Genomic DNA, 25,069 nt, shown 5'->3' on the forward strand with positions numbered 1-25,069 from the left:
TAGATCGGCTGTTAGGTCAGGGTGGGGTAGGCTTCCCTGAAGAGATGGGTTTTCAGGGTGCGCCTAAAGGTTAGGAGGGAAGGTGACAGTCTGATGGATTAGGGTAGTGAGTTCCAGAGGATGGGGGAAGTCCTGGAGAAGTCCTGCAGTCGGGCGTGGGAGGTGGAGACCAGGGAGCTAGAAAGTAGGAGGTCTTGTGAGGAGCGAAGATTACGGGTTGGGTGGTATTTGGGTATCAGGTCGGTGAGGTAGTTTGGGGCAGCGTTATGAATGGCTTTGTATGTCAGTGTTAGTAGTTTGAATTTAATGCGTTGGGCAATCGGGAGCCAGTGGAGGGAGTGACAGAGGGGGTTCCTGTATTGTTATTTCACTGCATGCACAAATGTAAGGTAATTAATTGTGTCTTTGATTAGGAATCCTTATCTAATCAAGAAGAAATCATTGAAAAGAAGCACAAGGATGCTTTATCTGTTTTAAAGAAACAGGTACTGTATAATTACAATTTTAGTTATAACCTTTCATTTGTGGTTAACATTTTATAATTTTTTTGTCGGTTCACACTGCTGTGGTGTGGGTTTTGCAGCAATTCATGTTTCCCGTACCACATCACAATCACACTGTGTTCATATGATCTTCTGCAGGTGTCAATGTTAACAACACCAGAAAAACAGGTCACAGAACGCAGTGCAATTGCCTGAATCAGATGCCTACACCTTTTTCATGTGGATGTGGTACAATTTGAGCAATACAAAATTAATGGAGTCAAATCACAGCACACAGAATCGCATGTGATTTGAACAGGAATGCGGTACAATTCCTGTACGAATTTCATGTGGTTCCCCGCATCAGTGTGAACTGAGACTTAAGCAGTACCAAATGCTTTGTTTTTATTGCAATAATACATCTGTGTTTACAAGTTCAGGACAACACTTTAAATCAGGGGTGGGCAACTGTGGCCCTCCAGCTGTTGTAGAACTACAAATCCCATGATGCATTGCAAAACTGACAGTTACAAGCATGACTCCCAAAGGCAGAGGCATGATGGGACTTGTAGTTCACCAACAGCTGGAGGGCCACCCTTGCATTAAATTATTGCTGTAAAAAATGTCCAGAAACACTTAGAGGAATTCATTAACTAGTAGCCGACCGCAGATAGCCGAATGACGGCTGCACTGCGGCCGGCCAGTTCTGGGTGGACGTCATATGACGTCCTCCCAGAACGCGCTCTCCTGCGCGCCCCAGGGGGCACGCACCCGGCGATCTCTGTGATCGCTGTGTCCTACGGACACAGCTGATCACGTGATGTGGTAAAAGGCCAATCACAGCGGCCTTTTACCACCTGATCAGCGGTGTCCAATGACACGCTGATCAGAGGGAAATGCAAGTGCCGGTTCTCGGCTGCACTTTCCTCACGCTGTCAGAACGTGAGGAAAGTACTGCCGAGAACCGGCAGTTGTCAGAGCGGGGATCGGCACCGATCATCAGGGCACTGATGATCAGTGCCCTGATGATCGGTGCCCAGCAGTGCCACCTGCAAGTTCCGCTCACCTGTGCCCAGCAGTGCGCCCACTAGCTCTGCCCACCCGTGCCCAGCAATGCCCCCACCTGTGCCCAGCAGTGCCCCCACCTGTGCCCAGCAGTGCACCCACCTGTGCCACTCTGCAGTGCCACCTACCTGTGCCCAGAAGTGCCACCTACCTGTGCCCAGAAGTGCCCACCCACCTGTGCCCACCAGTGCCACCCACCTGTGCCCACCCACCAGTGCTGCCCACCAGTGCCACCCACCAGTGCAGCCCAGCAGTGCTGCCAGTCAGTGCCACCAGTCAGTGCCCAGGGGTTGTGCCAGTCAGTGCCGCCAGTCAGTGCCCATCAGTGATGCCAGTCAGTGCCGTATATCAGTACCCATAATCAGTGTCACCTATCAGTGCCGCCTATCAGTGCTGCATATTAGTGCCGCCTATCCGTGACACCTCATTAGTGCTGTCTATCAGTGCCGCCTATCCGTGCCACCTCATTAGTACTGCCTATCAGTGCCCTTTAGTGCTGCCTATCAGTGCCCATCAGTGCCGCCTATCAGTGCCCATCAGTGCTGCCTCATCAACGCACATCAGTGAAGGAGAAAAAAATACCTGTTTGAAAAATTTTATAAAAGAAACAAAGAAACTTTTTTTTTTTTTTAATTTTTTGCACTTTTTTTATTTATAGCGCAAAAAGTAAAGCGCCCAGTGGCGATTAAATACCACCAAAAGAAAGCTCTATTTGTGAGAAAAAAATGATCAAAATTTCATATGGGTACAATGTTGCATGACCGCGCAATTGTCAATCAAAGTGCGGCAGCGCTGAAAGCTGAAAATTGGCCTGGTAAATAAGGGGGTATAAGTGCCTGGTAGGCAAGTGGTTAAGGGTGTCTTAGACATACCTTAGAATTCCACTGGGGTACAACACCAATAGTGTCGGTGCTGGCAAACGATTCATGTACCTGTCAGAAACGGTACTGTCTATGTCTGCACTGAGGAAGCCGTTTCCACGCTGGGTACTCCTTCCTCAGTTCACTCCCCTGGCCACTGACACTGACAGGGGAATGGCCGTGGAGTTTTGTACTAGGGGTGGGCGGAGCTTGAACGGGAACAGAGAGCTTAGTTCCTCCTCAGGTCCACCTTACCTTTGATTGACAGCCACAACAGTGAGCCGATTCATAGCCACTATTCTGTCCAATAGCAGCTTTCGAATACACCTACTGCTGTGCGCTGTAAATTAAAAGTAAAGCAGACCTGATGGGAAACTAGACTCTCAGTTCCCGATCAGGCTCCCCTCACCCAGTGACAAGTCATTTCCCAAATTTGAGCTTTGCCCACCTGTTTCTTCATTCTCATTTGGCTTTTGGCTGGGGAATCCCCTAGCCAACACCTGAATGGAGCCAGGGATACAGCTTTGCGTGGGAAGCTACCACATACATGAAACGGCCTGCTGGTACCTCTGTATACCAGCTCAGAGGTGGACTTAATGCTCCTTAATGCTTAAATGCTTCTTTATGAATTAGTCACTGCCATAGCGACAGATTCTTAAAGTGGTGGTAATAGGAACAACCTGAATTTGACACGCATGTTGGTAATGTTACTGACACTGGTGCAAATGCTTGCCTGAATTAAGTGCCAGTAGTTCCTAAGAAAAGTATTGTTAGGACTATATTAAATTCCTTTGACTCTCTTTTTATTAATGTTATGGCCACAGCCTCCAAGTCCCTCTGCACTATTTCCTTGGAGAGTGAACATTCATCACTTCATTCACAGTAACTTTATTATCCTTCCTCAGGGAATACGTCCCGTAATTTATTGAGCCACTGTGCATGCATGCCTCTTGCAAGATGCTGTCAATCTTTTACTTGAGGCTTGTCTATTCCTGGAATGCCTGTGCATGATGATGCAGCAACATAATTACATTCGTTTTTTAGTACCGGGTCTGCGTATGGATGGATGGCTCAAGCCAGACGTCATAGAACCTTGCAAATCAAGGAACAACCCTTACAGCAAAAATTGAGGCCCAAATCAGGGGACTAGGTAAACATGGAGCATAGAAAACTAAAAATAAGCATCAGACTATTTAAGCCAAGGCATGGGATCCTAAATTGTTAAATAGAATTTAAAATCACTTTAATTACTGTTGAAAAAAGTTTAGTTATCCTTATGACTTTTTATTACTTCATGTCACACTTGACCCATAGACGTACATAGAAAGGAGAACAGGGAAACACAGTCATTGTGCAGCACATCCAGTCAGGAAGAAGAACTAACTTATAATGAGCAAATATCCCTGACCACATGTGAATATGTATACAAACATTTTTAAAACCAGAACACCCATTGATAACATTATTTTCAATTAGGTGGTCACATATACATAAAACAGACTATATTTTATTTTTAAGAAGTAGAGTCTTGTACTGTACTTTTTGTTGACTATAGTTAGCAAGCTTTCGAGATTTTAGTTCCCTTCATCAGGCTTCTTACCTTCAAGAAAGACTTTCCTACCTATGTGTGTAAATTAAAATACATGTAATTTTATTAAAGTTAATACATTGACAATATAATTGTAAAGCATGTAAATTTTATTTTTTCATTTATATGTTTTTATTTTGTAAGTCAGTCAAATAATACAGAGCACGTTTGTCATGGTCATGTCAACAATACAAGCACATCTCAGAAAATGCCATGCATATCAAGATAGGAAATATAAAATGTACTGTTCCAGCATAAAAACAAATAAATGATTTGCAGGGTGACCACTTAAGTGTGCTAGGTGTTCCAGAACCATACAATGAGGCAATACATGTCAAAACATTAGGATTTGTAGTAAGGCTGGTGTACTAGTTTTCTTTTGTAAAGCTCCAAGGTAAAGAGGATAATTATGCAGATATAGCAAATGAAAGAATAAAGAATCAGTGGAGATAAGAAAAGGATTTTTGGATGATAAGTACAACAAAAAGGTACAGGAAGGAAAGGGGGTGGGAGTTAGAAAAAAAAGAAAGGGGTAGGGGATGTTGGGGGAAGTTTGCACTCAGCATCACTGTGACGCATCCTGGGAGGTCAGAATTGTGTTGTATGCCCGAGAGTATAGGAAATCGTACCAGTAAACCAGGTTTTATTGAACCCCTCCTCTGTTTTTGGGCTGCCATTAGCTTTTCCATCTCGTTAATTTAGTTCAGCACAACTATCCACTGACGAACAGTTAGAGTATTTTGGCATTTCCACTTTTGAGGAATGCATATTTTAGCGACATTTAATAGATGAATCAGGAGGGTTCTCTTGTATCTACGCCTAAAAAGTGGGGTGAGATGGCGCAGACACGGCTCTGATTTATCTGCCAGTGAGATATCCGTCAGCTTAAAAATCAAGCTTCTAACAGTGTCCCAAAAGGAATAAACACCAGGACTCGTCCAACAAATATTTAGCAGAGTACCTTCAGCTTGTTGGCATCGCTAACAGGTAGGGGGGACCAATGTGTAGATCTTGTGTGGGAGGGCTTGCACTCTGTACCAACACGACATAACTTTGTAACCCCCCTCTTCGAGTCTACTTGCAATAGAGGAGCGGTGTGCAAAATATAAGACACGTCTATTTGTTCATTGGTGAGCCTTCGATGTAGATGCTGTTCCCGCTTTGTAAAACATGGACCTTATTTAACCTTGTTGCTCTCTTGGTGGGCTTGGAATTCCTGCACTTTAGTATTTGCATGTATCCTCCACTTACTCCTGCTATAAACACATGCCATTATCCATACATAACATTGGTCACACACCGTGCAGTTCTGGGTGCATAGGAATGTGTATCCATGCAGGTTGTATACACTGAAATGCACTGTTGCACTGACCTGGGATGTTTCCCTTATTGCAGCCAGTGATTACTATAGAGACTAATGCAGACTACTGCATATATTTCCAAGGACATCTGCAGCACATTCTGTAAGGAAGTACCTTTTGCAATTTACTTCTCTTTGTTCAAATAACTGTTTGTATTTACTGAAATATTATTTTTCCTTCTAAACTACAGTTTAATGCAAAGATGTGTGCAGTGGAACTGGAAAAGGTATGGATAACCTATACTCTCCTAAAATGAGGAACATGCCCCTTTGAGACTTGCAATTAATGTGATTCAGTTGTAAAAAAGCTCTACTGTGCTTAGATTTCAAATAATCACTGTCTGGATTGATTAAACCTAATATAATTTTTTGCTTGGATTAAACCATGTGATAAGAGCAGCTAGCGCAGTTGAAAGATACACAACCTCAAATACCATCATACTAAACGTGCAGCGCTAAAATTAAATAATCAACTATAATAGAACTCCCCTCCTAAAAATTATGTGCTAAAATACATGTCCACAGTGATCCATCAAAAAAAAGTCCATTCTCAATAAATGTCTATAGTAGTGAATGTGTGTCCAACCATACAAGGAGAAGAAGAGACCCACTTTTCCAATGAGGCTGAAGAAAAAGAGTGGGTCCAAACATCTAGTGGCAACCACAGGCACGTAAGAACCCTTATTGGAGCTGTTGGGCTTTTAACCTAATGAAAATCCAAAGCGTGCTTTGGTACTCAACCCCAAATAAATCCGTGGCAGATGACGAGACCCCAGTCCTGCAGTACCACCTTGAACTTCACACTCCACTATTACCTTCCAGCTCACACGCCATCTTGACAATTGGAGTCCAGTCAAATGCACCGGGATCCTTCCTCAGCCACTTCTCTACCTCTGCTCGTTTTTTCTCAACAAAGTGATGATATTGTTGAAAGCTTCACATGCATAGGGAAGCTGATAAATTGTAGGTCCAGTTCCAAAGTCAATTAGCAGGTCTCCTTTAACACCACCTTTATTGGTGAATCACAATAAAGGGCTGAGGAAGGATCCCGATGCATTTGACTGGACTCCAATTGTCAATATGGCGTGTGAGCTGGAAGGTAATAGTGGAGTGTGAAGTTCAAGATGGTACCGCAGGACTGGAGTTTCATCATCTGCAATGAATTTATTTGGGATTCAGTACCAAACCGCATTTTGGCTTTTCATTAGGTTAATGAACAGGTCTTACACACCTGTGGTTGCCTCTAGATTTTTGGATTTCCACTCTTCTTCTTCAGCCTCATTGGAAAAGTGGATCTCTTCTTCTTCTCCTTGGATGGTTGGAAAACATTCACTACTGTGGACATTTATTGAGCACAGACTTTTTTTTTTTGATGGATCATTGTGGACATTAATTTGAGCACAGAATTTTTGGGGGGGAGTTCTATTATAGTTGATTATTTAACTTTAGCACTGTACCTTTTGTATTATGTCTGGATTGATTGACTGATAGAAAACACACATGGTCAGCAACATACAGTATATTTGTGAAGATTTTAGCCAGTGTTATTTTGCAAAATTCTAGCTGTATTTACATAAGAGACAAAAGGCAGGTTTTGAAGGAAGGAAAAGGTACATCCAGCAGTTTTTAACTAAACTTAGAACTTCATGTTCTTTCAGTGCACTCAGGTTGTTAGGTACATTCTTAGTGGGGACTGAAGGATGAAAGAGGTCCTAATCTTGTTTTTTTTTCACCAACTGTGTCCCATTAAACTTAACATATTGTAAATGACAAGGGAATATAAACAACCTGCTTTTAATTTACTCTGCTCTCAAAGCTTGCAGTTCTAAGCTGGTCAGTTAGTGTAATTGACAAGCCACATGTTTGTTTCCCTCACTAATGACTCTTAATTGTGCTCGATTTGTTTCAGTAAGCACTTTTCTAAAAGCAATTACTTGTACAGCAGTACATTTGTCACAAATGGTTAAAGTGGCACTCCAGTTAATATCTAACTAAGGCTAAACCTGTTTCCACCCCATTCTAAAGCTATTCTATCTAACCCTGTTAAGAAGAGATCCCTATACTTACCCAATCTGAAGCAAGTCTGGTCCGGTCTTCAGCGGCGGCTTCTGTGTGCAGGAGAGAGCTGATGGCGGCTGGGATATGCCGGGGAGGTGACATCACCCATAGACTTACTATGAGTATCTGTTGTTGGCTTCCCCTCTACACAGAAGCTGCCACTGACAGCTCATCCTGTGACTGGACCTGTGTCAGAATAGGTACTTATTGGGATCTTTTCTTTACAGGGTTAGATGGAATAACTTTAGAATTGGTGTGGGAGTAGATTTAGCCTTAGTTAGCTATTGACTGGAATTCCACTTTAATTTATCAATGTTTTAATCCAAGATTGACCCAACTTTCATCCAAGATTCAGGCATTCTTCAATTCAATTTAAAAACTGTGTAAATCTTGGATGAAACATTGATAAATACCCTTAGAATATTACAGAAACACTTCAGAAAATATATATAAGCATATCTGGTGAAATGGTATATTTATTCCCTGGCTGTGATTGACCAATAGATAGGAAAACACTTTAATGTGATTCAGGTAAGATAGGCTTTTGATTTCCCAAACACATGAATAGTAAACTATCATAAACCTTCCCTGAAGTAGTATATCTGATATCAGATACTAATATCTTGTCTCGTAATAAGTGTTATACATACCAGTATGTTTCCATTTTTTTCCTTCAAGGGAAGATTTCGGCTAACTGCAGAAACAAAGGAACGAGAAAATCTTGCCCTAAGAGAAGACATAAAACTTCTGCAGGTGATTTCACATTTTATTATTTGGTACATTTAAGGCTTCTATGCAGAGATGCTTTTCTGCGGGTCCTCCTCACATTATGGACAAAAAGTGGCCTGGTGACAATTTTAGACCTCTTCCTTAAATGGCTAACTGGCATACTGGGTAAACAGTAAACTGGTCAATAAAGTTTTAGGCCCCTTTCACACGGGCGGACCGATCAGGTCTGCCTACTAGTCTTTTCCGCAGGCTCGATCGGACCATCCATTGCCTTCTATGGAGCGGCAGATGTAGATAGACATGGGTCTGACCCCCCGCATCCGATCCGCTAAAGACAGATGGATGGGGATCCATTTCACATCCATCTTGTGGATCGGAAGACAGTCGGATGTACATGGACAGGCAGTCGACCACTCATGGAGGAGAGCAGGCTGTGTTTGTGTCCACTCTGCATGAATAGAGCAGACACAGATGTGTCATCCATCCGGTTAGCAGGGATCAGTGGACACATTGCCTGGTGAAGTCCGTCTGTGTGAAAGGGGCCTTAGACTAAAATGGCGTATTTTTTTGGGAAAAAGTGGGGTAGGTTTTAAAAATTATGGAATAAACCAGCTGAACTTGTTTAGAAGAAGAGGGAGATGCCACAAAACATGCAAAGGTTTTGCTCTCAAAGCCTGTGTAAGCCTGAAAGTTTAAAAGTTTCACATTGTTCACTAAAATGCAACAAAAATTGTTGGAAAAAAGGTCTAAAAATAATGAACTGGAAAAGGGGTTAAGTGACAAATTCTCCAGGTGAAAAAGTCATCAAACATGCTTTTATACATAGGATGACAAAAAATCAATCAAAAAGCAATGAAAGAACCAACATTTAACACAGAGTGATGTGTACAGCTATTCAAACATTTTAGGTGCATGACATTTTTAGCATGACAATATGCCTACTAGTATCCCATTCATCCCTACTCATCATTGTAGTTGCATACATTAAAATTTTCTCTTAGAGCCAGTTCACACCAGGTATTTTTTGGCAATGCACACCAGGCATATGGTTTGGTGTTTTTCCAATGTGTTTTACAGTACATATTGTTCTTCTCACCCCTATAGAAGTTGCAGTAATGGGAAACCAAACTATAAATGCAGCAAGTGAGATAAAAAAACCCCATAAAATACATAAATGTAAACTGTGCCTAAGGCTGGCCATACATTATACAATTATCTGCAGATTTTTGGTTTAGATTTACCAAAAACCATATAATAGGAGGACAAACCTAAACAACACTTTCAGTTGTATCCAATTAGGCAGGCCCTTGCACTACAGAGTTGAAGGTAAATCTAAAGGAAATTGGGCAGAAAATCTGCAGATAATTGTATAATGTATGGCCAGCCTTAGTGTAAGGCCTTAGGGCAGAGGTTGTCAACTTAATAGACATAGAGGATCTCATCTGTGACCCTGAAATCCCAATGCGGATCACACATAATATTCAGTATATGTAATGCTGCAGAGGATTACCACAGACTGCTAACATACCACTGGAGGTGGTCAGAGACTTGCAACTTGTTACAGGTGAAGTTAAAGGCTGGGGGCATGCTGCAGGAGACTTCTAGAGACTGGGGATGTTACATGAAACTTCTAGAGATCACTGCCATTATAGCTTCTTTGCAAATCAATGCTCCTATTATTAGCTGCTGAGGTCTGAGGGCTGCTCCATAAGCACCAAAAAGCAGCAGTTTGGGCAATAGGGGATTAGGGAGGTTAATAATAGGTAAATGACTTATAAAACAAAGATTGTGTACCTGCTATATATGGTTAAAACAAATCTAAAACAACAGGTTAAAGGTGAATACACTTTAAAAACATTCCAATAAAATTGGCCCACTTAATAAAATAAATTATGGGGAAATGGGCAGAACAATTGAACAAAATGATGGTGTTTGAATCTTCATTCATAGTAAATGTGAAAAACATTAGTTTACATAAGAAAATTAACCAGATGTTCCCTTGTACCTGGAAAAATATTAAAAAACATTTCAAATATCTGGCTTTTGGTTATTTTAGTACAAGGATTTCCAACATTATTTGCTGTTAGGATTGGTTAATTGTATTGTTGGAGATAGGGTGCATTTGATTCTTATTAAAATTCTTCTACAAATAGCTTGTTTTCCCTGTCAGCTTGGGCATGCTCAATCATCTTCTTAATGCTTCTTGCATTTTGGAACTAAAATAAATGCCCCCACAAGGATGACCTTATCCATGAGATCAGTTGGGATTTGTTTTGCCTAGTTCACTACATGCCACGGTGTAAGTGATGTATAGTGTATCCTATGGTCCACTGCTCCTGATACACAGACGGATGAGAAATTGAGTAGCAGTGTCTAAGTGAAGGCATGGCATTTTGTACTAAATGGTATTCTGACCTGTATATGAAACACTAATGCCTGTCATAATAAAATATAGGCAGTATTTGTATCTAGCTGATCTGTTTTAAATGGAAATAATACATATCAAAATCAGCATCCTATTTTCTTTGTTCTTGTGTATTTTATCAATACTTGCCTTTACAAATTTTAAATGTATTTTTTTTCATTTCTGAAAACTGTTGTCTGCGTTGCTTTAATTTTTAAAATCCAAAACCTAACATTTTTAGAAACACACATTTTCCAGGAATTTTTTTTAGGGGGGATACGAGTGGTGTTCAAGTCAAACCGGGACTTTTGAGTTTATATAATAAAAGAACAAATTTCAATGGGTGGACTATGGCCGAGATGCATCACTGACAGACGTAGAGCCATCTTTGAAATGTTTACACCATTCAAATGTCTTACTGCAGCTGAGCGTCTCATCACCGTACTGTGCTTTAAGTCTTCTGTAGATATCCGCGGGTTTTCATTTGCAACAAATATTGCCTGCCATCTTGGTTAACGGCCTATGAGTAATAGGTAATAAGTTCCTGGTGTGTGTGTGTGTATATATATATATATATATATACATATATATATATAGTGGTGTATTTAGGTTTCGTGCTGCCCTAGGCAACACAAAAATCGCTCCTCCCCCCATCTGAATGAACACAAGAACAATTTCCAAAATTCTGACTGTTAGTGGGATTATAACAAAGTGCAAGCAACTGGAAAAAACAGAAATTCAGCCATGAAGTGGTAGGCCACGTAAAATGACGGAGTGGGATCAACGCATCTTGAAGCACACAGTGTGCAGAAGTCGCCAACTGTCTGCAGAGTCAAGAGCTAACAACCTCCAAAGTTCATATGACCTTCAGATTAGCACAACAACAGTGCATAGAGAGCTTCATAGAATGGGTTTTCATGGCTGAGCAGCTGCATCCAAGCCTTACATCACCAAGTGCAATGCAAAGTTTCAGATTCAGTGGTGTAAAGCATGCCACCACTGGACACTAGAGCAGTGGAGACGTCATCTTTGGAGTGACAAATCACGCTTCTCTGTCTGGCAATCCCATGGATGTGTCTGGGTTTGGAGGTTGCCAGGAGAATGGAACTTTCCTGACTGCATTTTGTCAGGTGTACAGTTTGGTGGTGGGGGGATTATGATTTGGGGTTGTTTTTCTGGGCTTGGGCTTGGCCCCTTAGTTCCACTTAAGGGAACTCTTAAGGCGTCAGCATACCAAGACACTACGGACAATTTCATACTCCCAACTTTGTGGGAACAGTTTGGGGATGGTCCATTCCTATTCCAACATGATTGCACACCAGTGCACAAAGCAAGGTCCATAAAGACATGGATGAGCGAGTTTAGGGTGGAGGAGCTTGACTGGCCTGCACAGAGTCCTGACCTCAACCCGATAGAACACCTTTGGAATTAATTAGAGCGCAGACTGCGAGCCAGGTCTTCTCGCCCGACATCATTGCCTGACCTCACAAATGTGCTTCTGGAAGAATGGTCAAACATTCCCATAGACACCCTCCTAAACCTTGTGGACGGCCTTCCCAGAAGAGTTGAAGCTGTTATAGCTGCAAAGGGTGGGCCAACTCAATATTGAACCCTACGGACTAAGACTGGGATGCCATTTAATTTATGTGCGTGTAAAGGCAGGTGTCCCAATCCTTTTGGCAATATAGTGTGTATATACAGTGCTCAGCATAAATTAGTACACCCCTTTTAAAAAGTAAGATTTTAATCAATATCTCAATGAACACAAGAACAATTTCCAAAATGTTTACAAAACTGAGTTTTATAGAATATTTGTTTAGCTCATTACATGAAAGAAAGGTTAATAATATAATTTAGATTACAAAATCGTTAGTTTTACTCAAATAAGTGGATGCAAAAATGAATACACTCCACAACAAAAACTACTACTTCTAGTATTTTGTATGATCTCCATGATTTGTAAGGACAACACCAAGTCTTCTAGGCATGGAACAAACAATTTGGAACATATTGCAACATCTATCTTATTACATTCTTCAAGAACGACCTCTTTTAGAGCCTGGATGCTGGATGGAGAGTGATGCTCAACTTGTCTCTTCAGAATTCCCCATAGGTGTTCGATTGGGTTCAGATCAGGAGACATACCTGTTCTTCTTCAGAAATGCAACAGTGACCTGTGTGTTTTGGCTCATTGTCATGTTGGAAAAGTGCATGACGACCAAGGCCACAGAGTGATGGTAGCATCTTCTCTTTCAGTATAGAGCAGTACATCTGCGAATTCATGATGACATCAATGAAATGCAGCTCCCCGACACCAGCAATGCATGCAGCCCCACAGAAGGACACTGCCACAGCATGTTTCACTGTAGGAACCATACATTTTGATTTGTACTCATCACCTTTACTACTCCATACAGTTTTGAAAGCCATCAGTTCCAAAAACTTTTATCTTGGTCTCATCACTCCAGAGTACAGAGTCCCAGTAGTCGTACTCTTTTTCAGCACGAGCAAATTCTAGGCGGGCTTTTTTCTGCATGGGCTTTTAGAGAGGCTACCTTCGTGGACGACACCCATTCCTCTGCAGTGTACGCCATATTGTGTCACGGGAAACAGTCTCCCCAGTTTGGCTTTCTACTTCTTTAGCTAACTGCACTGAACTTGCATGGTGGTTTTCTTCAACCCTTCTCATCCTGTTGAGGTGTTAACTTCCGTGGACGTCTCTGTGAGATTGTTGCAGCTCCATCTTTGTTAAATTTTTGTTTCACTTTTGCTACAGTATTGTGACTGATAAGTAAAGCTTTGCTGATCTTCTTGTAGCCTTGACCTTTCTTGTGTAAGGAAATTATTTTCTTCTCGGGTCTTCTGACATTTCTCTTCCATGTGGCGCCATTGCTGACAGCATGAAATGGGAAGGGGTTTTCTTTGTTAAGTAACACCCTTTTATAATCAACTGTCTGCTGGACACCTGTTTAATGAGTAATTAGACTCATCTGTAGTTGAATTCTTGTTAATTAGGATTTTGTTGTCTAAAATTTAGCTTTGCTCCTAAGACTTTTATTGGGATGTATTCTTTTTTGCAACATTAAAATTAAATTAATTTGTTAGGAAAAATACTTTTTTGTGTGTGCAAAATGGCCCTCATTTGTAGGAGTATTTTGTAGTATAGAGTCCCACAGAAAATGTTGCTTCTGAAAGAAAAGTAAAGGTTTTCTGACAAATCTGTTGGGTTGTACACATTTATGCTGAGCACTGTATGTATGTATATATGTTAATATATATATACACAAGCATACCTCGGTTTACGAACGCCTCTGTTAACGTAATTTTCGGTTTACGAATGAAAATTCATTGAAAATAATGCCTCGGTTTATGAATGTTTTTCGCAATATGAAGCAAGTTTCCCCAGGATGCATTGCACCTCGGAGGTTTATAGCGCTGGCCCTGTGACTTTAAAGTGCACTTTATAAAGAGTTTTGAACAAATAAGACTTTTTTTTTTTACTTTTTTCTGACCTCCGGAATGGATTTATTGGTTTTCAATGTATTTACAAATTAATTTTTAAGCTTGTCCCTGCATAGTATTTATGACTTTAAAGTGCCCTTTATAAAGGGTTTTGAACAGATAGAAGACTTTTTTAAACTTTTTTCTGACCTCTGGAACGGATTCATTGGTTTTCAATGCATTCCTATGAGAAACCGCGTTTCGGTTTCCGAATTTTTCACAATACGAAATGTCCCGGAGAATGCATTAAATTCGTAAACCGAGGTACGCCTGTACAGGGGCGGACTGACCATTTGGAAACTCGGGCACTGCCCGGGGGCCCGGGGTCAGTGTGGGGCCCCATGAGATGCCTCTGGTACCTTTTTCATATGCTTTTTTGAGTTTGGGCAAGGACACAAGGGCCCCATGATCCCGTAGTGCCCGGCGCCCCTATGAGTTGCCAGTCCGCCCCTGCACCTGTATATATATATACACATGTATGTGTGTGTGTATAAATATATAAAATATATTGTATGTATGGTGTATGTTTGTGTGTGTGTGTGTATATATATATATATATATATATATATATATATATATAATCTTTTTTTTTTTAATATATACATAGTATACACATACTGTAATTTAATTCATTCTATCTATCTATGCATGCATAACAATACAAGTCATCTGTACTGTATTATTTTCTACAAGTCCTGCTTCACAGAAGTGACAGTTTCCTTTATGAAGCTGCATAGAAGTCTGCATATTTTAGGCAGTGAATTTGGCACAGTTATGAATTAGCATGGGTCTTGTAATTGTTGGCCAATTGCGTTGTGTTAGTTCATTTTTGTGATTAACAAGGTTAAACGTGTATAGAATCTGTGAGTATCTACGTATTGGAACTGCCATTGCTGACTTGATCATTTAAGGCTCTGGGACTATCACAGCCATGCTAGGTTCATTTAGTGAGTCGGTCACCTAGAATCACATGTAGCCAGGAAAGTCTAAAAAGTGTGAATTCTTGCCCTGCATTCTTGTTCCAGGTCACCGCTTCACTAGATAGTCAAGCCAGGATGAGAATGACAGCTCTTAGGGTCCTTTAACAACCATGTTAGGTATGACAGTTCTATTATTTTTGTTCTCATGGGTTTCATTTTAAGGCTTATGTTGAAGCTAGGCTTAGAGTCTCGAGTCATAGGGCTACACGTAAAGGCCCATTTAGACAGGTCTAATGTGTTGTGGTACATATTTTAATAGACTTGTTTTTTTTTCAGTGCACCACAACACAAATGGTTCACAAGTGCAGTGGCTATATGTTAGTATACCATTCAAACTTGGCACTGCAATGCAGCAATGTTAACTTAAAACAGAACTTTACAGTCACATACAGCCAAGCTGTCTGAATGGGCTGAGTTGGGGTCTTATTTTAGAAGGGGATTATAAAGTACAGTTATAAAGTTCAGTGATGGTTAAATGTTAATGGGTATATTTAAGTGTAAAGTCAGGGGTTAAATTTAGGAGCTGATATTTAGGGTTATATAAAAAGATAGGTTTCAGCGTTATGTGATTGGTTAAGGTTTTAAGTTGTAGGATGCAGCCTAATTCCAGCCCATATTTAGTTTTGCATAGGGTGGGGAAGAGTCAACATTTCTGTAAAATAACATTTTTGTTGGTGTCCCTGTGATGTCAGTGCAATAAATGGAATGGTGGTGGGGGGGGCTATGATTGTAATTTTGATATGAGGGCAAGGACAACAGTAAAAACGCTGTCATAGGTTCTAACTCTTCCCAGTCTACTAGGCTAGGTTCACCTTCACAGAAAAACATGCTAATGGTATGCTGCATGTCATGGAAATCACTCCTGTGCTGGGAATCGCTGCTGCACTTGCAGATCCCGTGGAGGCTGAGATTCCAGAAATGGTACAGGGACCTTTTTCCTATGTTTCAGGAGGCACGGCAGCCCATCCAAATGAATGGGCTGCCATGTCCATACAAATCATGGCTCACAGAGCTTAAAATGTTTTTTATATTTGTCTTGTGTCCCTGTTGGACAGATTTCCCATCACTTAAACTGTCCATATATGGATAGGTTTTATTTTTTGTTCTACCTGCAAGCACAATGAAAAAATAACAATCCTTCATCCATGCTATGTAGCTTAGATGGACAAATCTCTCATGGGGCTATTATATTTTGAAAGCGTAATCTGATCCATTCACTGGAGTATAAGGGGAAGGTTGTACTGATGCAACAGGAAGTTTGAGTCCAAACATATTTGATAGGTTTGTTGTGTTTGCAATAGATTAAGAGTTTCAATTGAGCCATAAGGCAGTTAAAGAGGAGTTAGGGAACCAAAACGTTCATGTGAAGATCCTCATGGTAGGTACATTACACACATAATAAAATGCAGCCAGCTTGTAGAGGAGCAACCCAGTCTCCTTACAGAAGAATAGTGGCCACAACAAATCAAATACAAATTTACATTGTCACCAGAGTACAATAAAACCCAGCACTCCCTGCTCTGCACACACCCCATCTTGTGCGAGCATATATCCCAAACAGTCCAACAGTGCAAACATCATACAGTAGGAGACTCCAAGATCTGAGCAACATACAAGGAGGAATGGTCATGCTAGTACCGTGTGGCCAAGGACAGAATGCGGAAAGTCAGGGCAGCATGGCTACCCTAGCAACAAGAGTACTCACAATTAAAGCAGGATCCAGTTGATCCAGCCAGGTGTTAGCGGCCTCCGGTTTTCAAAAAAGTGCACCTGGTCTTCCATGACCACTTGAAGGGGTGCCAGACAGAGCATGGCTTACTTAAGGTGACAGATTAAAAAACACCTTTCCCTTTCAACCTGCAATGTTTTGATTTTCTGTAAAATTCAATACAATATGGCAACCTTCTGTACACAGCTGCTGTACAGAACTAGTACTTGACTGGTTGATTTTGCCAGACGTCTGCACAAGATACAAGTCCGATTTTAGCCTCCGCAACAAAAATTTTATTTTTGGCTAGATACTCCTAAAGGGTCAATTACTTCTAAAGGGATGCAGACAATGCAGTTTTCCTCATTTGAAAATGGCAAGTGCATCAGCTGATTAGATTGAACACAGACACTCCCATTCAGGAACCAGCCTTCCAAGGACATAGTACAACAAATAACAAAAATAAAAAATAAATGGGTATTTTTTTGTGTGTATGTGATCAACCAGCAGGCTAAAAAAAAAATAAAATAACAGACTTCCTTCATTCACACAAGCAAGGTGGATGGGGAAATCCCCTCCACTAGGGCATTGTATTCTGACAGCGGGACTCTCTGCTATCAGAATACACTGACCAGTGACTGAAGCTGATGATCGACAAACGTTTTCCAACCTTCCTGTTCAACAGAAGTCGATTTAACATTCGACTTCTGTTGAACAGGTATGCCCATACAAAAGAACCAAGTTTTGCCTGGTCCCTGCTGAACCGACCAAAGTTTTTTAATTGAAGTTTGTTGAGCCAGGTGTCACTGACAAAGCCACCAATAGCTGGAATTTCAGCCAAGTCAGCAGGAAGCCAATCCGTGCATGGCTAGCCTTAGAGACTGAATGTATTTCTAGCAGATCAATACATCATTTTCTGTACTTGCAGGGACTTTAAAAGGATAAAACACAAGGAAATGATCGTGTATTCAGAGATGTAGTGCATACTTTTTTCCCTTGACTTACATTTTCACAAAATTTATTGCGCTGTTCTCTGCTCCTGTAGTAATTCAGCATCTAAGAATAAGGTAAATAGTTACACAGTAGCAATGTTTCCTGGTAGATGTTTCTGTTTATTGATTGACCTTACCTGCTGTGAAAAATTGCTCAATAATTATTAAGAGTGTGTTACTTATTTCTTGCTGTTGTGATATACTGTATGTAAGTAATGTTGTTTTTCTTGTTGCAGTTGTCTAAATACAACTTACAGAAAAAGGTAGATGAAATGGTAAGTAACATAATATAATTACAGTTTATTTTATAATTTTATTCAGAGGCTATAAATACATAAATCCTTAATGCTATTATTCAGTTATGATGGTTTCTACAAATTATTTTGTAGCTAAATAGCAGTATTAATTATTCTTTACATGCAGATTGTAATGTCTGAATTAAATTAGATTTTGTACTTAAAGCTGGTCTAGTGCCAATTGTTATAAAATTAAATATCATTTACATGAAGCAATACAAAAATATAATTGATCACCCTCCAATTGTATTTAATCATGTACCATGCTGGGTCTCTGTGCAGTACTGTAGTGTTACTGATTGCTTGAGCCATCTTCCTGATACTAGATGCCTGCCCGCTGATCAAGAATGTGGCATCAACCACTTTGAAGGCTGACGTTCCTCAGCCTTGCAATTATGACCCTGGGACAGGGGCTGACTGACCATTTGGGCACTCAAGCACTGCTTGAGGGCCCGGTGCCAGTAGGAGGCCCCAGAGCATGGACAGCAGGGTGAAGCAGGATGGGGGGCAGTTACAAAAGGATGCCCAGTGCAGATCTCTGCAGCAGCTGAAAGCCAGTTTCTCTCCCTCCCGTTGGCTTTCATCTGCTGCAGGGAGAGACACAGACATAGGGCATCGATCTGTACTTGCCCCCCCCCCGCACTGATCCCCCTTCCTGTCCTGGCCACATCTTATACCCCCCGTGTGCCCAGGCCCCACTCCCGCAGTGCTGCTGGCTTCCCTCTCCTGCTGGTTGCTGTGGGTACACAGGGGGATGTGTCAGGATGGAGAGAGGTGAAAGGGCCGCTATGCATGCCACAGGTAACCAAATCCCTGATAGGGGGCCCCTGTACATTACTTTTCCCAGGGACCCATGATGCTGTTAAAGAGGCACTGCCCATGAGAGGCTCATGGTACCTTTGTTGGGTCACCAGCTTTAAGTCTCTTCACACTCTCATCTCACCGAGCTCGATACCCCTCCACGCTGGCTTGCCACATTAATGTTGCATCATAAAGATGGCTGTTGTGTGGTGGCCATCTTTGAAACCTGGGAGGCCCATGATCTTCTATTGCCTGGGGGCCATTAGTTGATGGCAGTCTGAAAAAGCTCCTCAGTGTTAGTACGTCCTCTGCCTTGGCACAGGTCATGTGAATGAGTCACATTGCTACAGGATCATCAAAGTTAGAAATAATGGGTGCAAGTTTAACCTTTTAATTATCTAGTGATAGTGTGATGAATGTTTTATGATTCCTTTTGTTGGCTTTTTCTTACTTCCTGCTTATAAAATTGCTTTATGCATTGCACAACAAATGTTTCAAGCAACTGTAATTTGTCAAGAGATAGTACTGCTTAACAGCAATATCCCATTTGTTTGTCCAGCCATGTTACAACTTAATTACTTTCTTGGAAGCCAATAATAAGCAAAAGTAGTAAAGAGAAAAAATGCCCTGTCCTGTTTGCAGAGGGTCTAAAAAGACCTCACCCAGTATGATCATTTCTGGAGGAGGACATTCATAAATTTAAAACCTTCACTACACCAGAGGCTGTATGATGTTAGATTACTCTTTATTACCATCTTATATATCAGGTCAGGAAGAATGAAAACCTGACTAACTGGTAATGTACTAGGATGAAAAATGGGAATAGAAAACAGCGCCATAACATACAGTATATATATTAAGCAAAAGATAAAGTGTTACTAAACCTAGGACCCTGCATTCGCTATATAGTTGTATAGTTAGTCTGGCTGGAAAAGACAAAAGTCCATCCAGTTCAACCATTAAAAAAAGTAAAGGTTATAATCCTATACCCACAGTTGATCCAGAGGAAGGCAAAAAAAAACAGCAAAGCATGGCCCAATTTGCTCCTGCAGGGAAAAAAATTATTTCCTGATCCCCCGAGAGGCAATCGGATATTCCCTGGATCAACTTTATAAATGTCATGTCTTTGGTCTTCAACAGCACCTATATTTGTGAGCAACTATTTTCAAGGATGGAGCACATGAAGGTCACAATTAGAACCAAAATATCTGATTAATACATTGAGGATTAATTGAGAATTGCTACTACATCCATGGAACTAGATATTGATGCGTTCGTTTATCAAAAACAGTGTCTAATATCACACTAGTTTTATGTTGCTAGACAGGTGCAAGGGAAACATGGTTTCTCTATGGTTTCCTGAGTCTTGGAAGCAGCATTTCAGTTGGCTACACTGCATCCTGGTGACCCTGTGTGGCCATCTTAAGTCAGCCGAGCCTTTTATAAGTCCCTTCTCACAGATTTTGGTGCACATTTGCAAAGTGACTAATGTAGGGGGAGAGACCCCGGCTGTCAGGGAAAGTGATAGCAGCAGGGAAAGGTTCCAGACAAGCAGGGACAGGCTAGGGACTCACAATCCTGCAAGGGGGCTTCCGCATTGGGACCTGACCAGCCAGCTACATTCTATGCTCTAAAACATACACTGTCAGCACATTTCCTCCTGCTACATCTCTGCATTTGAACTGAACTGTGTTTTCCCTTAGTGGTGTTCTGCTGGGGTGTTTGTACACTGCTCAAAAAAATTAAAGGAACACTTTTTAATCAGAATATAGCATTATGTCAATTAATCTCCTGGGATATTGAATTGGTCAGTTAAGTAGCAGAGGGGATTGTTAATCAGTTTCAGCTGCTTTAGTGTCAATTAAATTAACAAAAGGTGCACTAGATGGGCAACAGTGAGATGACCCCCAAAACAAGAATGGTTTTACAGGTGGAGGCCACTGATATTTTTTTCCCTACTCATCTTTCTGACTGTTTTTCATTTGACTAGGGTCATTATCACTGCTGGTAGCATGAGGTAATACCTGGACCCTACAGAGATTGCACAGGCAGTCCACCTCCTCCAGGATGGCACATCAATACGTGCCATTGCCAGAAGGTTTACTGTGTCTCCCAGCACAGTCTCAAGAGCATGGAGGAGATTCAAGGAGACAGGCAGTTATTCTAGGAGAGCTGGACAGGACCGTAGAAGGTCATTAACCCATCAGCAGGACCGGTATCTGCTCCTTTGTGCAAGGAGGAACAGGATGAGCACTGCCAGAGCCCTACATAATGACCTCCAGCAGGCCACTGGTGTGAATGTCTCTGACCAAACAATCAGAAACATTCTTCATGAGGGCCCTCTGCTCACTGTCCGGCACCATAGAGCTCAATTGGCATTTGCCATTAAACACCGGAATTGTCAGGTCTGCCACTGGCACACTGTGCTTTTCACAGATGAGAGCAGGTTCACCCTGAGCACATGTGACAGATGTCTGGAGAAGCCGTGGAGACCGTTATGCTGCCTTTAACATCATTCAGCATGACCGTTATGGTGGTGGGTCAATAATGGTCTGGGGAGCCATATCCATGGAGGGACTCACACAGACCTCTACAGGCTGGGCAATGGCACTCTGACTACCAATAGGTATCGGGATGAAATCCTTGGACTCATTGTCAGACCCTACTCTGGTGCAGTGGGTCCTGGGTTCCTCCTGCTGCACGACAATGCCCGGCCTCATGTGGCGAGAGTGTGCAGGGAGTTCCTAAATCCAATCCTAAATCCAATCCAATGACCTAAATCCAATAGAACACCTCTGGGATATCATGTTTCAGTCCATACAACGCCACCAGGTTGCACCTCAGACTGTCCAGGAGCTCAGTGATGCCCTGGTCCAGATCTGGGAGGAAATACCCCAGGACACCATCCGTCGTCTCATTAGGTGCATTTTTGAGATTTTCAAGAACTGTCTGTATTAAAGTGACTTTGAGGGCACACTACAGCTTGGTAGAAGGCATCACTTCCTTGCTGTTCTGATCCATTGGCTCAACCTACTGAAAAACCCCATGTTTTCAGATCTGGGGCAATACATGATCCTCTTCCTGCCTCACACCTATAGCCAGCCACACACCTGTTCGTTGCTTAGAGCCTCTGTATCCTCTGATACTCCTGGAAGAGGATTTTCCTACAACTAAGCATCATCTAGTGGCACAGACAACAGGAGGGGTTAAATTCACTTTATTCTTTACGAGCATTAAAACAAACCGTTCCTTGTTCAGACCTTTCATTATGAAGCCTTTTGTGTCAAGCTTGAGCAGTTTGTGCACAATTTAATTGTTAAGAATTGTAACTAATGCTCTCTGGAAACTTTACAAAGTTCACTTTAAATGGCAGACATTATTTTGAGTAAAGTACAAATTGTAGTGCTATGTAAAATTAAAATTTTCCAATAATGTACATACTGTATTTTCAAAGATAAGTAGAGATCTTAAAGAGTAACTCCACTTTCATTGAGAAAAAAAAAACACATTCGCCTCTGGGTGATCTTTGTACATTGCAGGGATTTTAACAAACTTTGTGGCAGATTCCTACCTTTTTTGTTTTTCTGAAGAAACGCTGTTTGCCCATGAAAGTGAATGTGAATGGGAGTGACATTTTCATTACTGATCAGCTGCTGCACTTGCAGTGTTCTAATGAGGAAAGTGTCAGGGTCTGAATCTCTTTAGACATGATTAACCCTTTGGAAGTATCTCACAAAAGAAAATGTTTTTTGCAGAGGATGTGAGGGTGCCCAGGATCTTATTTCTTTCTTAGTGCAGACTACAGAGAAAATCAGTAAAAGCAATCACATAAGCAGGAAATTACATATCTAGAGGTGTTTAATACATCTTCTGTGTACAGGACACCTCCAGGTTGCCATATTGCATTACATTTTACAGAAAATTGCAGCACTGCAGTTTGAAAAGGAAAGGTAATTTTTAATAACTTTATATTACATTATGGCTTGTATTGCAAATAACTAGGCTTTTTTTTTTTTTGCAACATTTTTTTCCCACGAAAGTGGAGTTACCCTTTAAATATATTTATTTTTCTGTATATAATAATTGACATTTAATAGTTCACAAATTGGTAATCCACAAAGGTACATGCCATGAAACGTGCAAATTAGGGAGAATCTGTCTCCGACAGATCTCTAAAAAAAACAAATAGGTGGCGCTGGGAAATTATATACATAGGGAGACACTCATGTATGAGCGATCAATGTCATTAGGAAGGGTTAAAAACTAAGTAGGTAGGGGAAGGAAAAATGTCCATAGTCCTAATAAGACTGTAAGAAAAAACACTCAGAGTGATGCAGCCAGTCTGCAGAGTAGAAGCTCTTCTGTAGTGGAAACAAGAAGTGGAAGAAAACAGCAGCGCTATCGGAGTGTAGTACGTATATAAAACAACATGGAGCAACTCACAAGATGTAGTAGGAAGGAGCACGCATGCTCCGAACACGCACCTGCTGGACAGCCTTGTCTTCACTTCTGGTTCCGGTGATGTCACCGTGATCAGCATTGGATCTCTCAGTGTGGCCGAATCCCTGGAAGCCACCAGTGTGACGATTCCTGGAGTCACCATCCGCAGAGGTCCAGAACCTACACTCCCTAGTAGATGGCTGTTATGTGATATGCAAGCCCTTGCACTACATCTTGTGAATTGCTCTATGTTGTTTTAATTAAACCGATTTTATATACAGTATATACTACACTCAGATAGCGCCGCTGTTTTCTTCCAGTTCCCCTGACAGATCTCTGCATCTGTTATCTGACTGCCAAAGGTTTTGCATGTCCTCATGGTGCCAAAGCTAACTTCCCATCTGCTGCACACTCCTATAGGCCTGTGAGGCAGCCCATGATACTGATAGGCCAATAGGAATGTGAGGAGGGTAAAAGGTAGCAGTAAGCTCCACTACTACCTTGAAGTGACTAGAGGTCCAGAACAAGTTTTGCAGCTTCAGTGTGCATCTGTTAATGTTATTAGAAAGGCTAGTTTTCTTTTATTAAAAATAAAAAAGAGGTTATATTTACCTGCTCCATGGAATGATATTGCACAGAGCAATGGCTTACCTCCTCTTTTTCTGTCTCCCACCCCCACTGGAGATCTCTGCTTCTCTTTTCTACAGGTGCCCAAGAATTAAACTGTGTGCTGAGGGGAACTCATGCAGGCCCCCCACTCCCTCCTATGTGGAAGAATATGGCTCCCACTGCTCTCAGTGTATTCTTTGAGACTATGGGACTAGGAAGAGGGAGCAGGTATGCTGCAGATGGGACATCCCTGGATCCGTGGAGGAGTGTTATAAATGCTTGGAGGAGGGGGTGGGGGGATTGCACAACAAGCAGTTGTACCTCAAAGTGGTTGTAAACCCTTACATATACCCAGTAAAAGTGACTGGCCTAAGGTAATACACTGAGAGGAAACAAATTATTCGTACATTGTACCTATCTGCAGTCTTCTCTTCTGTACATCCATTCAAGGTACGGATTTTCTAAAGCTTGTCTGAGCTGTCAGAAAACAGGGGCAGAGAGCTGAAATTACACTCTACAGAGCTCAGTGAGGAAAAATCTGAGAGCTGGTTGGAGGGACACAGAGCACACAGGAACATAGCTGAGGTTGTGCAATCACAAGCTGTGTGCTCAAGCTCCCTCCCTTGTCACCTTTTTTTTCTTGGTGACAGCAAAACTTGTCAGACGTGATTCATGCTATTAGCAGAGGAACAGAGCAGCAGACAGAAGTGACACTAGTGCTTTGGAGTTAGTCAAGCACATACTATAGAGGGATTTGCTTTGTTCATATTTAATGTCTGAGGTTTACAACCGCTTTAATGCAGGGAATGCATTGAAGTAAAAAACATTTAGACTTTAGAACCATTTTAACTTGCCAAACAATATGATTCATTTGCCTACTTTAATTGTTGTTATTTTGTAAAGAGCTGCATAAACTATTGGCGTTATATAAATCCTGTATTATAATAATAATAATACAAATATTTTTCAAGAGCAGATAAGACTTTTATTTGCTACTTTGTTTTAAATTCCCTGCTCATGTTTTTATTATAGGGTGATAAATCAACAAATTAAAAAAAATGCTTTTTTGGTTATTTTACACAACAGTTTCTAAATGAATTACCATCATAGAATTTTGACACCAAAATTATGTTGTATGTTATGAAATATTTTAGTAATATCTGCAGGATTATTATAGCTATTGTAGGATTAAGGGA

At 41.2% G+C, this 25,069-nt stretch overlaps 1 protein-coding gene across 1 annotated transcript in view; it reads left to right on the forward strand.

Annotated features, from left to right (window-relative positions):
- Nucleotides 1–403: 403 nt before the first annotated feature.
- LOC149463169 (coiled-coil domain-containing protein 73-like) overlaps nucleotides 404–25,069 on the forward strand; it is a gene marked incomplete at its 3' end in the record, with an annotated part of 56,038 nt that continues 31,372 nt past the window's right edge. Inside the window, exons 1-4 of the mRNA XM_089675921.1 lie at nucleotides 404–485; nucleotides 5,547–5,582; nucleotides 8,092–8,166; nucleotides 17,964–18,002. Coding sequence (XP_089532047.1) covers nucleotides 5,559–5,582; nucleotides 8,092–8,166; nucleotides 17,964–18,002 — 138 coding nt within the window. The remainder of the gene's footprint in view (nucleotides 486–5,546; nucleotides 5,583–8,091; nucleotides 8,167–17,963; nucleotides 18,003–25,069) is intronic.

Source organism: Staurois parvus, unplaced genomic scaffold, assembly GCF_062004578.1.
Source record: "Staurois parvus isolate SC_StPar_1 unplaced genomic scaffold, SC_StPar_1.0 ptg000159l, whole genome shotgun sequence".
Taxonomy (NCBI): Eukaryota; Metazoa; Chordata; class Amphibia; order Anura; family Ranidae; genus Staurois; species Staurois parvus.